This window comes from Ostrea edulis, chromosome 5, assembly GCF_947568905.1.
Source record: "Ostrea edulis chromosome 5, xbOstEdul1.1, whole genome shotgun sequence".
In the NCBI taxonomy this organism is placed as follows: domain Eukaryota; kingdom Metazoa; phylum Mollusca; class Bivalvia; order Ostreida; family Ostreidae; genus Ostrea; species Ostrea edulis.
The window spans coordinates 49,260,499-49,275,554 of record NC_079168.1 but is presented as its reverse complement, the minus strand read 5'-3'; the positions used below and the strand labels follow the sequence as shown (position 1 = coordinate 49,275,554).

The following is a 15,056-nucleotide window of genomic DNA, read 5'->3' as shown; positions in this document are numbered from 1 at the left end:
ATAGGGCCGTTTGTTTACTGTAGGGTATTTTTCTTGCATTTGCCGAACGACGAATATTGCGTCAGTTGTACCTCTGCTGGAGACGAAGCCAAACTGGAAACCATTGTATTACGATAGTTCTGAAGGGCGTTTTAAACGCCTTTTTACATCGCGTTATCACGCCTTTCATTCGCGTTATTACGCCTTTCTTTCGCGTTAAAGTTATATCAGCTCTAAATCTGAAAAGGACAAGGGGCATAGACACAATTTGAGCTGAAAATTTTCAATTATTTTTCCATATTTATTGAAGTATTTCTAATGGTCAACCAAAATTTTAATATCAGTTGGTGAGTTATAATTGAGATACAGCGTAATGTAAACACAGCTCGTGTCATATTTTTGTTTACATTGCTTAATAGAAAATAGCATGTTTAAAACAAACTGAGATGTGCTAAACACTAAAAACTATCTAATTGTGTTCAGAATTAACTTGTAAATTGAAAAATCTGCTTTAAACGAACTTTTACTTGTATGTTTAACCTATGGAAACAAAAACATGACACGAGCCTTGTTTACATAACAAAGAATTGTGAGTTCTGTATCTCTCCTGTAATTCGACAAAAATTGTTGCTGACCATTAGAAATACCTTCTAAACATTAAAAGTGGAAAAAATAAAATTTGAAAACTTTCAGCTCAAATCATCTCCATGTCCCTTTAAGGGCCAAAATTTGTCCAACATCAAAACGCTCTATTTTACTGTTATTCTGATTAATTACGATTAGTGTCACCAATTTCAGCCATCTTTAGATTGATTTTCATACGTTCTCTGAATTTTGGGGCAAAATAATGAAAAACAAAACAACAACAAAAATCACAGATTTCTGGAAACAACGAATAACGTTTATATTGAACAAGGAATAACAAAACAAACAATTCTATATTTTAGAATTCATTATATAAGATTACACTGAATTTTTTTTATGACCAATAAACATGTTAAAATCCCTCATTTTGGAGGAAAATAACTAATTTTTACACACAAAAAATCAACGATTTCTGGAAACAATGAATAACTGTTATATCAAGCAAGAAATGACAAAACAAACAATTCCATATTTTAGAATTCCTCATATAAGATTACATTGGGAAAAAAAGTGTAAGACCAATAAACATGTTAAAATTCATTATTTGGGGGGGGGGGGGGGTGATTAAGTTTAACACAAAAATTCACAGATTTCTGGTAACAATGAATAGCTTTTATATCAAACAAGAAATGACAAAACAAACAATTCCATATTTTTCACCTTTTCGACTGACTTTTCTTGAGTTGTGAAGAAAACTTTCTCTTTTCTTAAATCTTTAGTTAAAATATTGTAGCGGTCAGCCAGGCTCGATGGCCGGTAGCCAGATAGCTCAGTTGATAGAGCGCCTGATTAGAAATTTTTCAGGGGGGCCGGGTTCGAATCCCGGTCTGGTTCGTTGCATTTATCCCTTCCTGTTACATTTGGTGCCGTGACCAGGATGGTTAGGAACTGGTCTCATGGCCAGTTATCTCTTCTGTTATTCTGAGCAAATAAATCTCAAGGTTTTAAAGCTCAGAATAGTTCTAGCATGAAATATGGATGATTTTTGTAGGAGTTAGGTACTACTAAAAAACCCCAAGGTTAACAGCAGGTATCTAGTATTATTTTGATATGATATTAGTAGATTTTATAATGTAGTTTTGCAGTTTACTGGGTTCTCCTTACCAAGTCCTTGTTCAAAGTGTTGTAGATAGTAGTAGAAGGTTTTATACTTAGTGCATATATTTTTTCAGGATCAATAATAGTTTATCTAGAGGCATACTCTTGCAGATTAAGATGCAGCACGCTCCCTTTCTATTTTTAGAAGTTTTCAGTATTATGGGGCACAGTAGGAACATATTCAGATATTTTGTTTGACTCGGTCACGGTTCTTTACCTTTCCCTGTAGATTTTTCTCATACTATTGAGTCCTTTTTGTTAAATTACTCAGATAATTCATTCTCAAAACTCGGATATTGAGAGTACTTAGATATTTTATTGAAAGTAGACATTAACGGCAAACTGACAACTCAACTGTATCACAAACGGGATGATTTCAGCTTCTCCATCGTCAACTTCCCATATTTATGTAGCAATATTCCATTATCACCTGCATATGGTGTTTATATCTCAATTGATTCGATACACAAGAGCTTGTTCTACGTATAGTCGGTTTTTAAATCGAGGCAAGCTACTGACAAACAAGTTGATGGTACAGGGGTTTCAACAGTCTTAATTGAAGTCAGCATTTCTCGAATTCTATGGTCGTTATAACGATCTAGTTCGTCAATACAACCAATCATTGGGTCAAATGCTGTCTGACGTGTTTCATACCGATTGTTAGGCCGTTCTTGGCACACTGATGTTGACTACGGATAACTCCGTTTACCTGATCTGGATATAGGGCTCACGGCGGGTGTGACCGGTCGACAGGGGATGCTTACTCCTCCTAGGTACCTTATCCCACCTCTGGTGTGTCCAGGGGTCCGTGTTTGCCCAACTATCTATTTTGTATTGCTTATAGGAGTTATGAGATTGATCACTGTTCGTTATCTTCGCCTTTCATATTACACTTTTGTTGATTTATTTCAATTTTGATAAGTACTACCTTACACTATGTTATGTCTCTATGTAATTTGTTATTCGTTATCAATTACAAGATAAATCATCCATAAATCAGTAATAAACTGTAAACTCCTTACTGGTCACAGTGTTTTCATTCCGATGTGTTGACCATAGTCCAGGAATTACCTTCGATCGCCTGAGTTACTGTCCCCTTTATGCTGGACCGGTTACTATATAAACCCCTTGTAATGGTACATGTACTTCCTTTTCTTTTTTTATGCTGCACATTTTCCTCTTTTGGTCTTGCGATACAATTAATTTGAAGAGAGCAACAATTGAATTATTTCGTATATCAATTGAATTGATGCTCGTATTAGTAGAATTGTTGCTCTCTTCAATTGAATTATAGCTCGCATCAAGTATTATCATGATTATAGGGGATGATAGGGGCGCAACTTGTGATGCAGGGGGTCTGGGTTCTATAGGGCTTGAAATGTGAGGTGAAATTAATATAAAATGACACAAATTTTAAGCCTTTCTTTTTTTTTTTTTTTAGATGAAAAATGACAACTTCGCGGTTCACAGATTGAAACCTTGACCGGAGTCGTAGCTTTAATATAACGTTTAATTCCTCTATACTGCACAACTCTGCTCATATGCGAAGTATACCGAGGTTGCACAATACATTACTTATCATATGCTGACAGATAAAAAGAAATTGTTAAAGCTGTATGGTCCGAATTACAATATTTTTTTCCATCTCGTAAAAACGCTATTAAATCATCGGACGTATGTAGTTATGAGGCTGTACGACATGCCATAAATTATTTCACCTGTTTTAACCCAAATTATTTGATTTTAAATCGATGTTTACAAATAACCGCGTCACTCTGTCATTTCAAGTACAGTCACGTGACCAGTTCAAACTTTCAAATCATTGGTGGTCTTATCTGTGTAAAGCTGTGTATTTGGTTATAACAGTACCGTACCATAAGTTTAATAGAAATAAAAAGATCAAATACCTCTTAGTAATTCGTTGTTTTACGCTCTTACAGTCTTAAAACTAGACAGTTGCGTATGCGTAGACGTCTACTATGGGATGATTTATATATGTAGCCACTATATTTACTTTCTAAATAATATTCGCACTGTTTTCTTTTACAAGCAGATGTTTTCAAGCATGTAATTAAGGGAAAGTTAATAACTTTATATAGTAATTAATTTGCTTTAAAGTAATTGTGTACAAAAATAATACATGAACATCGGGTCATACAGCTTAAGAAACTACGAAAAAATCTGTATTTCGTTGTAACAACATGTTCATCCATGTTTGTTTCACGCCGGTTTACTTCATTTGCCAATTCGCCGTTTGCGCATTTCGGCATACGCCGATCTTGGACAAATGAAGTCCACTCCAAAGCTTACAGAAGGTAGAAACTGGCTATTCAGAACGACTTATGGGGGTGATCGGTGGGGAAATTTAACATATTTTGGATAAATTATTGGTTTTGTGTAAAAATAATTTCATTCTAGAGGGGGGGGGGGGGGGTCCCGCTACACCGGTCCAGCTATAAATTTTCTCCTTTCTTATACTAGCAGCCCTCAAAGTAGATGACCTTATATTGACCCCTACTCGTAAGCTGTACGGAGATGACAAGCTCTACGAAAGGAATATTTTATCCCGTTAACTCTAATAATATATTACTCAGAGTAACTTCCGGTTGAAAAGCAAAAATGCGGGAACTACGTATTCAAACTGTTGCGGCATATTTTATGATGTTATCTTATAAATAATCAATGAATTCTAATTGATTATTACAGTTTTGGTATGATTAATGATCATAATAGACTTACATTAGGTCTACTCCATGCAAACACAATCGCAGTTGGAAGAAAAGAGACATATTATGGAAAGTAAATAAGACAACTTCTTGGTGTAAAAAATTTGTAGGCCTAAATGATAAAGGGTAAATATCGATGATTTTATCATGACAAAGGTTTATTCTGCCCATTAACAAGTACAAAGTGTAGAAAAAATGGCAGGAATGGATTAACAATGGTCAAACATATCCGGGACCATGGTCTAGTAGAGGAAATTGCCTACCTGTAGGTTTTCCTGGGTACTCGATCTAATTAAAGAGCGATAGGTTTATTTTGTATTGTGTTCATGTGACATGTTTTAACAATTTATAATTATGGTAATATTTGGAACCAGAATTGTGTAGGTTTTATGGGGTTTGTTGCAAAATGATCCTGCTATGAGTTTTAAGTAGGCCTACTTGGTAGTGTTTGTTTGACTTATTACTAAATTAGATATAACGTGATGTTTTAATTTTAATGTGTCATAACTGACTTTGTATGTGTTTTCAACATTGCCTATCACTTTATGCTTTGTATTAATTCTGTTTTTTTCATTTTCCTCTCGGCTGCCTTAATAAAGTAGCCAGAGTGTGGGTGCTCTGAAAGAAGTCTGATATTTTAATCCTGTGCTAGCACCTCTATTTTGCAACAAGCTCCATAAAATCTTTGTAATTCTCCAGGTTGGATCCAGAAATTGTGGTTAGGGGGTGCAACTTTATGAGGCAGGGGGTCTGGGGTCCTCCTTGAGACCTCCAGGGGGCATAGCCCCCAGAAGCTCCTTGATTTTACAGATTTTATAGGGCTTGAAATATGTCTCTTATATAGTCATTTTTACTATTTCCTGTCATTTTTAAGAAGGTGAATCAATAAAATGACGCAAATTTTAAATTAAGGGATTTTGGAAAAAATGTAAGTTCTCCCAATGAAAGTAATTCAATAAATCAAAAGATTTTGTCATTTATTTCTCCAAGAGTGGAAAAAATTATTGCTTCTTTAAATGTTTACATTTTTCTAAACAAAAGACCATGATTCACCTTAAATTTGAAAATTGCACTTTCAGTATTATCCAGATATTTTCAACATGGATCACCTTGATTTCTTTTTTAAATTTCGGGTGATGAAGATGTTAATTACAAGGTTTATGCCTGTAGAATTCTTTTAGGAATATGAAGTTTTTAGTGTAGAGAGGTAATATAAACTGATATATGAAAAGAGACATGTATACATATCAGGTAAAAATGCAATCTAATTAAAATTAGATTGGTAATAATGAGAATTTTTATTAAATCTGTTGAATCAGAATATTTTACATGCAGCTTCCATGGATGTGGTAGAATTATAGATAAGGCATACTGATATGTGAATGCAAGTTGCAAAATAAATAGACAATGCCTGTACATCTATTATATCCTTATTTAATTCTGATTGAGGTTTTCAAAGCCAGAAAGCTGGAATAATCCAGAAGCTTTTTAGTTTTAATCACTGAGTACACAATGCAATGAAGTGTAACTTAGAAATACGTATCTCATCCAAGCATTTTTTGTTGTTGCAGTATTGGAATGCTGTATTAATAAGAAACACTGGTAAACTGTAATATTGACAAGGCTTTTCTCCGATAATCACTTAACCAGTGTAGATGTGGCTGTTAACTTGGTGAACTTGTGTTTTTAGGTACCGTTTCGAATCATAATCTTGATGAAGAATGGATCAATGCCAGAAGTATGGAGAACCACTGTAATAAAAAAATGTTTTTTTGTGTATGCAGAATTATATTAGGAATGAACTGGAATTGAGAAAACTGGGGGTGGTGGATTGAGATTCTCTGTGGGTGTAGGACAGTGACATGGTGAGTATGTTGTGGATCTGAGGTTAGTAACTTCAGACATGTAACTGTATCAATGATCAGATTTTTTAATGTTGCCTAACCCTGAAGGTCACATTTTCTGAATAGGTCATTTCATATTATATCAATCATTCACTGACAGCTTGGGTCATATTTTATGATTGGTCATTTTATATTATGTCATTCAATGATTGGTCATTTTATATTATGTCATTAAGCTCTATGAGGTGTACATTCTTAATTCAATACATCCTTTTGTCAGTTTTGACAAGAAATTAACTTAAGGTAGTACTCTACATCGTCATAATGGCTGACTTCCTTTAGAAACATGGATGAAAAAATCTATATCAGCAATATTTGACTTTTCCTTTTCCATTTAAATACCCAACTGAGTAGCTCAGTAGCTTAGAATACTGACTGATGAACTGTAGGTCGCATGTTTGAGTCCAGCAGGGGTTTTAAATTTTTTTCCGATTACCTTCTACTAAAACTGTATTTTTTGACAAAATAAAATAAATTTGAAAATTTTCAACTTCAAAATATTGTTGTACATATCCTCCACTTTTCATCTACATCAAATTTCTCTGGTGTAGCTTATCTCCTTAATGCATACAAATTCTTCCTTTTAATCTCTAGGTGAAATGTAATTCATACTGTATCATTTTAAAAATGTAGACAAAAATACACTCTCTAAATTATAATTTAAAGTATAGGATATCTAAGTGCATGTAATGTACAAAATTCCTTTTCTAAAGATGATGAAAACTGAGTAGGAAAAACATATGTTATCAGACATATACCATATCAGTATTTTGATCCACTTGTGTTTAAGACTGTCTGATAAACCTTAGTATTATGTGATGTTTGCAGAATAGGCTTATTATGAGGCTGGTTAAAATAAAATGGAAACCCCACTGACAGCTGATGCAGATTGCATGTGCCCTGTGGTCATGTGATCACTCCACTTCCTGTGATGATCTATGAAATGTTATCATCAGAATGAAACTTTTATCGTAGTTGATCCATTTCAAAAATTTAAAATTCCTAACTTGTGGAAGCAGGTCATTAATGTAAAGAAAGAAAATAACCATTGACGCAACACAGTACAGGTAGTCTAAGGAAATTTCAAAGATACGGAAGAGTTTAAGTTTTGTTTAAAGGAATTTCCCACTGATACAACATATAGTTATTAATTTAGTGGGTGTGAGAAGTAAAGTTTTCAAAGTGATATACTAGGTGGTAAAATGTATTAACTTTTGATAGAAATAACCATGTTTTCCTGTATATACAATACTGTGAACAACCAACTCTCTCAGGTTTCTGGATAAGGGAAAGGAAATCCATTTACTTACAAATTGCATGTAATTATAGGTTTAAGACACACCATTAAAGTGAGGAATTGTTTTGATTTTTAAAGGGCAAACTCCTTTGAACTTTCTCACTCTGATTGTGAATGTCTCATTACAGGTGCTCTTGGTCGTAATCATTTCTGGATTATGGGACATTTCTTTGTCATAAAAATGGGTCCTGTAACAATTACTAATGTCAAACTATGTGGAATGGGAATATGAGAGTTGTTCTTAACATTAAGTTCTTTTCTAGACCTTTCCTAAATCTTCGTTAAATTAACAGTTATTCAAAATGTGAGAGATTAAGAGACAAAGTTGAGGAATTAACTGCCTTAGTTAAGATAAATTTGAGAAAGAATTTTGAGGAGTATAGTGTGAGAAATGTACCACACATGTATACCTCAATGTAATGGCTTTTTTTTTTTTTTAGTAAAACACAAATTTAATTCTGCTTGATTTATTCATGGGAATCATTGTTTTAACAACCTCATTAATATATCAGTCAAACTTTCAGTGACAGTTCTAACAATAATTCTTATTAACCTAGAGAGTGTATGAAACATAAACTAAAACAAGACTTCAGTTAAAAATCTCTTTTAGCAAGGTAACCATAAATATATGACAACACAGGCTAGTCAAGAGGTTCCAAAAGAGCAAGTGCACGGTGACACATACCAAAATACCTTTGGAATTGTTTTAACACCTCTACCAATTTACATATCTAATTCTTGTGCATTGATACGCTTCAGGAAACAGTGTTGTAAGTAAATGAAAGTTAAATGTACTCGCAGAGATAGGCGTGTGTGCAGACATTTCTCAGAGGTTAAGATGACAGACCACTGAGGTTCACATAACACTAGTGTAGGAAGACTTAAGCCAGTGAAGACATGTGTTTATACTCTGCTCGAAGTATGTACATTACTCACCTGAGAATCTGCATGTGACAATTCAATACATAAGTGACGAAGGAGGAAAAAATATACCAATATCTATAATTTGGGCAGGAGTCTTCTCAGATTTAATTCAATTGTTTGTGAGATATGGAGGATGATCGAATTATTGGCGGGGCTGTCGGAGACATTATAAATTCCTGCTGATGTGTCTTTCTATTGAGTCTTTTGAAAAGTGCATATCTAAGGAATTACATAAGATTTTTACATGTTTTTGTCTGCTGTCAATTTAAATGTAAAGGGATATCTTGAATGTTTATTGGAGAGCCACTGATCTAAAGGTACAGAAATATTTCATTCATTTTAACAGGAAAGTCTTGTAAATTTGATCAAGACATCAACATTAACAGTTTAATTTGTGTTTGGCTGATGTTTTTATAAACGGATGAACATTTCGGAGGACCAGAAAGACTGTGTTCATTTATCAGCTTTATTGACACATGAAATCAGACACACCTGGATTTTAAAATTAGATATATATACATACAAAATGATAAAGACCTATAAGTGTAGCAGTGCTTCTAATGAAATGAAGGATGTAAGTGATTTTTTGGACTTATCTGGAATAACATTCTGTCCGAATCGGATCATATGAGGATGATGTCTGGTCATTGCCATCGGATTGGGTTGAACTGACGTCTGCTTTGATGGAATGACAGTTTTCATGAGTGCATAACACTATAATCATCAATAAGCTGATCTTTGTGTGTGAATACTAAGTTCTATTACTGTCATTTTGTTCGGATGTACTTTGCTGTTTTCTCAAAGCCTGAATCTCTCCAAGATTCGAAGCATGTAAGTAATGTAGATATTTTTTACTTTGAGATTCTTTTACACATCTTGTACTGTAGGAATATACTAGAGTCTTTGGTGTGTGTGGTATATTTGAATGTCCTGAAGAGATTTGTCACATATGCCATTCATGTTTGTAGTGATGAACATGTATAAATAAGAGTTCTTTGACGATATCGATGGACCTCTTTCACTTGGGGCAGTTTGGTATTGTAGGTGCCAAGGTTAATGTCAAGTAGATCTCTAAGATATATTAAACCGCAGTGTAATACTCATTATTAGAATTAGAACAGGTTTAGGATTATTGTTGTTAGTTTAGATCCTTTCCGTCCACCATTTACACAAACTGTTTCGTTTGATGGTCATTTAGTTGTGTTTCTGGAGAACTCTCTTTTGTGATTATCAATGGTAAGGTACTGTTAAATCTGGGAATCCAAGTGTATTAGATTCTATAATTGGAACGTTAGATGATTAGTTTTGTTGATATATAAACATCTTCAGTTAAAGCTCTTTTCAATGTACCATTTCTAAATCTTCAGATTCAAGTAGTTTCTGCAATGTGTGCTTGGTCCTTATGCAGTGTTTTAAGCTGAAAATTAAATATACTTTGCATGTTATTGCAAAATACTTAATCTTGTCTGTCTGGAAGAATGGAGAGAATAAAGAAGCTTAAAGTTTGGTATTTTGATACATTAAATTCAAGATCATTGTCACACTCTATTCATGTAGACAGATTCAGATAAACTAGGGGTGCTTTTAATAGATGAATGGAAAATTTAGCCACAATATTCCATATTTATCTGAAATCCTATTTTCTTCCTTATACTGTTAAATGATGTTCTGGGACCCATGCAGACTATAATAGGATGGCAAGAACATTTAATCTATATAAGACACTTATATTTGGAGGCATTTTCCTGTGACAGCAGGTTATGCACTGTTGACTCAACATGTCAAATGCACACAGGTGAAAAAACTATTTATATCCCTGATGTAATTGTTGTAGATCAACATAATTTAGTTGTGCTGACAAAGTATTTGATGTTTGGCATCAGTCACAGTGTTATAACCAGTGAAAGTATAATGTTAGTACATTAGTCACAACATGGTTACCTGATCTAGATTTCTGGCTGGATCATTACAGCACACAAGTATTTACCCTTGAGAAAAGGAAGGGGAACAGTCAAATGACCTTGCCAAGCTGTCAGGAATTTGGTTCTTTTTTTTTTTGAACTTTAAACAGCTGATTTTTGCAGCTGCATTTTTCCTCTTCGCTTCTGTAAATCCTGTTTTAGCGGCTGTCACTAAACATGTAAAGGATGGTCTTAATTGGGTTGTTTGTACCCAGTAATCAGGTTTGTACTTTTTAGTCTATGTACATGTATTATTCACCATAGTATAAAATAGATTGGGTTACATGTAACACAGAGGTTTTTATTATGCATTTTTTGAATTCTTTATTATGAGGTTTTGCATTATATTTTAGTATTTATGTTGCTGTATATGGAAAATGATTTTTTGTTTGTTTGAGGAGGAAATACATTTTACATTACATAAGAGAAAACCATTTACATGTATGTTTAAACTGAAAACCAGAAATGTATCATAGTCCATTCCATTGAAGAATAATTGACTTTCCCAATTATTATGAACTGTATTTATGTAAAGAAAAGAAGTAAAAAGTGCACAACAGTAATTTTTTTTTAATTGTACCATATTATATATGCATGCAAGGACTAGCTATTAAAGTTTGAAATAGAGGATCAAAATGTGTATAAAATCATTATAATACAATCATTGGTATTTTTGGAAATTAGACTTTTGGGAATATCGTATTTCTCAGGTAGCTATTGAAAGCATTGTACTGACCTCAGTATGTCAGTAATTGTTTTATTGTATGATTGAATAATTTCAAACCTCAAGACTGGCTACTAGAGCATACAAAATACTTATAAGGCGATCTGCCATCTTTATTTACAGCAAGAGTGTAAGACCTAGTCAAAAGTGATGAGCTCGATATTTAAGTTTTTATGTATTATATGATTGAATGATTTGAATCAATCCTTGATATAGGCAATAAAAGTTAAGAATGTCATGAGAGAAGAAATGAATTATCAATTATAAGTATAATCCTTGATTTACCTGCATTCACCCAGAAACTATTTAGAATATTTACAGTTTAAAAAACATAGCACTGGTCATCATCTTTCATTAATTGTCTGAAGAAGTAAACCAGCAACACCCCCCTCCCCCCACTTATTGATTGTAAAATTAAATTTTGTCCAATTCCCACAACTAATTAAGTACTATAATTAAGTGATTTATGATTAAGCTCATATCCATATATGACATATACTACACAATTCCACTTGCATTTTGGAAGTCTGCAAATGAATTGAGATTTTAATATGCTTTATAACAGTATGATTTACCACAAGTGCATAAGAAGGCCATAAAGCCTATCTTCTGAGTTCACCATCAATTTTTCTTTATGTAAGATATTTTTTGTGCAGGTGTTGCATCACACCTGTACATATTTACATGTCCATTACATGACAGGTGGTATGGTCATGTAATAAACAAGCACATTATTTGTTAGAATCAAATAGCACTGGTAACTGATTACAGGCTATAGTAAATACATTATACTTCATGACACATTGATGCAACAATTATGATTTTGAAATTATGAAGAAGAAAAAAATTAGGAGCATGGCATATTTTGTTATATTGGACCAACAAGTGTTTGCGTTCATACACTAGTACCATTAGATATACGGATAAAAATGAACACGCATGTTCTTACAAGTTCACGATTATGTATTTTAAGCATTGTTGTCAAAATGAAAACGAGAAAGAAAAATGCACTTTAATAGGTATTTTGATTTTAAAAGTGTTAAATGAAGAATGATAAATATGCTATAATGCCTTTGTATGACACAGATGAGATTAGTCATTTCCTTTGAAATTAAAGCCCTTTGTTTTTAGTTACTATCAATGTATTTTGTAGCCACATTGTCTTACATGAACACTTTTCTGTCATATTCTTTCTTTTCATATTTCATGCTCTGTCAAGTTCAACTATCAAGATTTCTAATGCAAAGTAAGCAAGAAATCACAGTTATGCCCCTTTAAGCACACACTGCTGAAAAGATTTAGCAATTGTTTTTTCCACAAGAGTATACAGCTATATCATTATCATTTCCTGTGCTAAATAGGTTGTTTTCGGTCCTGTTAGTGAGTGTGTTTATATGAGAATGAGACATGTTAAAAGTATTGAATAGATTTCGTTCAAATTTTCACAAAAGATACATTTGCTCTTAGTATTTTCAATGGCAAGACCTAAAATGTGAGAGCCAGAGAACCATAAAAAATGTATAGAGTGGAAAGTATATAGGGAACTTGTACTGCCCCATTAATGAGCGAACTGAATGTGGTAGAGTGCCAATAACATTGATAACAGAATACAATGTATATGTGTTTGACTGGCTGACCATGGACACTTCATGTTTAGTAGAGTTTAGGGGACTTGGCTGAGTTTTAAAATTTTCATGCATGTGTAGCATGGAAGTGTATTGTTGTTATTCTGTATCTACATTTTTCTTTGCAGATTATATTGAAAGTTTATACCAATGATAACTCTGAGAAATGTTATGACATCCCTGTTACTCCAGAAACCATTTGCCAGGATGTAGTAGCCTGCATATCCTCTGACATCAGCAGCTATTTGGCTCAGATTTGGAATGGCCAAGGTTAATATTAAGCTGAAGAAAAAAATCATGTGTTCTGTTGAATAATTGTCTTTTAACTATTATTGTAAACTTACTCAACAAGCAAATTCAGGGAATTTATTTGATTTGTGCTCTTCGAAATGGAAAACATTTCACAAAGATTGTTCTTGTAAAGTTTTATTGCAATTTTAGAGGTATGTGAGTTGAGGCCATGACCTTTGACCCAAAAGTTGTTCTTTTGTAATACTGTTCATTTTCATTACCAAAACTCAAGTAGTATTTTAGATATCCAGAAGTATTTCTTAACATTTGTGCACTGAATCATATGAAATTTCATTGCTATAGTGCTCAAATAGCATCTGAGGTACTCATCGGACAGAAGCAATTTCTGTTTGTATGTGATATGGTAACTCTGACCTTGAACCTTTCCTGTAAAATAAGGAGAGGTCATTCTTAAGTCATGCAGACTCTTCATCTGCAGTCTAAGGTATTACAGATGAAAAGACAGACAGACCCAAATTGATATTCCACCAATTTCGCTGAAGTGAGGGACAATAATATTAGGGCTTTGAATTTGAGGGCACATTCCACACTTTGTAGAATGACAGTTTGTTTTAGTACTCTATCTGGAGAAAACAGAGATGCCACATTTGATCTCTTTTTCCTCTAATTTCAGGAATTTCTTTCTTCAAACCATAAAATCTCATGTTGCTAAAATGTGAAACATATCAGGAAGAAGTGAAAAAATGAAGATATGATTTTAGGAATTCACAAAAGTCCTTCAAGTGACTAGATTGAGTAATCACATGTTTCCACAATTCTATCATTTATTATACCCCCCGCAACAAGTTGTGGGGGGGGGGGGGTATACTGGAATCGGGTTGTCCGTCTGTCTGTCCGTCCGTCCGTCTGTAGACGCAATGGTTTCCGGGCTCTAAAGCATTATCCTTTCCACCTACCGTCACCATATCATATATATGGACTACCCATGGGATGAAGATGTTCCCTATTGATTTTGGGGTCAAAGGTCAAGCGCACTGGACATCGAAGTAGCAATATGGTTTCCGGGCTCTAAAGCATTATCCTTTCCACCTACCGTCACCATATCATATATATGGACTACCCATGGGATGAAGATGTTCCCTATTGATTTTGGGGTCAAAAGGTCAAAGGTCACGTGCACTGGACATCGAAGTAGCAATATGGTTCAGTTTGTCATGCCATTTGTTTTTTACACTCAGAAAAGAGGTAGTTTATACCTATTACCAGCGCCCTTTGGGAGATTAGGGTAAACGGGGGGGGTATTCTTAGTGAGCATTGCTCACAGTACCTCTTGTTATTTTTAACATCACTGTATTAGGTTACCACCCACTTAATACATAAGGGAATATAATATTCATACCCATTGGAACCCCTCCCCCCTTTTTATATCGTAAAGTTAGATGAAAAAATTATGCTTTCAGATAAAATGTTGCAAATATGGGATGGTGCAAGCCAAAAACTATATGTGGGATAGATTTGATAAAGTTTGTTATTGCATTACATATATTTGGTATTCTGTTTCATGTTCTGTTTTTTGTTTTTATCAAAACCCTTGTACTGATATTCAGAGAAAAATCCTTGACTTTATGCCATTGGTTTTAGGTTCTGTTTTTTCACTCCCACTTTAGCAACAACCATAAAATCCAATGACAATGCAGCTGAAATTTCTTGGTGAAAAAAGAGATTTTTGCAAATGTTAGTATGCAATGAATTTTTTCGAATGACAAAAGGTATTGAATTATTTATGCTGTGCCACACACCGTTGCAATCATGCCCTATGCTGTTGCCTTAGGAATTAAATCCTATTCAGTAGGAATGCAAGGCATCTAGATAATGTTTAGATATTTACATGGAAGTACATGTATTAGAATTGACAAAGGTG

The 15,056-nt window shown here is 33.8% G+C and overlaps 1 protein-coding gene across 3 annotated transcripts in view; it reads left to right on the top strand.

Moving 5' to 3' along the window:
* Positions 1–6,149: 6,149 nt before the first annotated feature.
* The window catches only part of LOC125650359 (apoptosis-stimulating of p53 protein 1-like), a 40,927-nt gene continuing 32,020 nt past the window's right edge, over positions 6,150–15,056 (top strand). The window contains exons 1-2 of one of the 3 annotated variants that reach the window (XM_048878578.2): positions 6,150–6,313; positions 13,012–13,153. In XM_048878578.2, the coding sequence (XP_048734535.2) occupies positions 6,311–6,313; positions 13,012–13,153 (145 nt within the window). In that variant the 5' untranslated portion in view covers positions 6,150–6,310. Of the gene's footprint in view, positions 6,314–8,311; positions 9,405–10,624; positions 10,757–13,011; positions 13,154–15,056 lie in introns of those variants that run through there. The other 2 variants (XM_048878576.2, XM_048878577.2) reach the window with 2 other exon arrangements.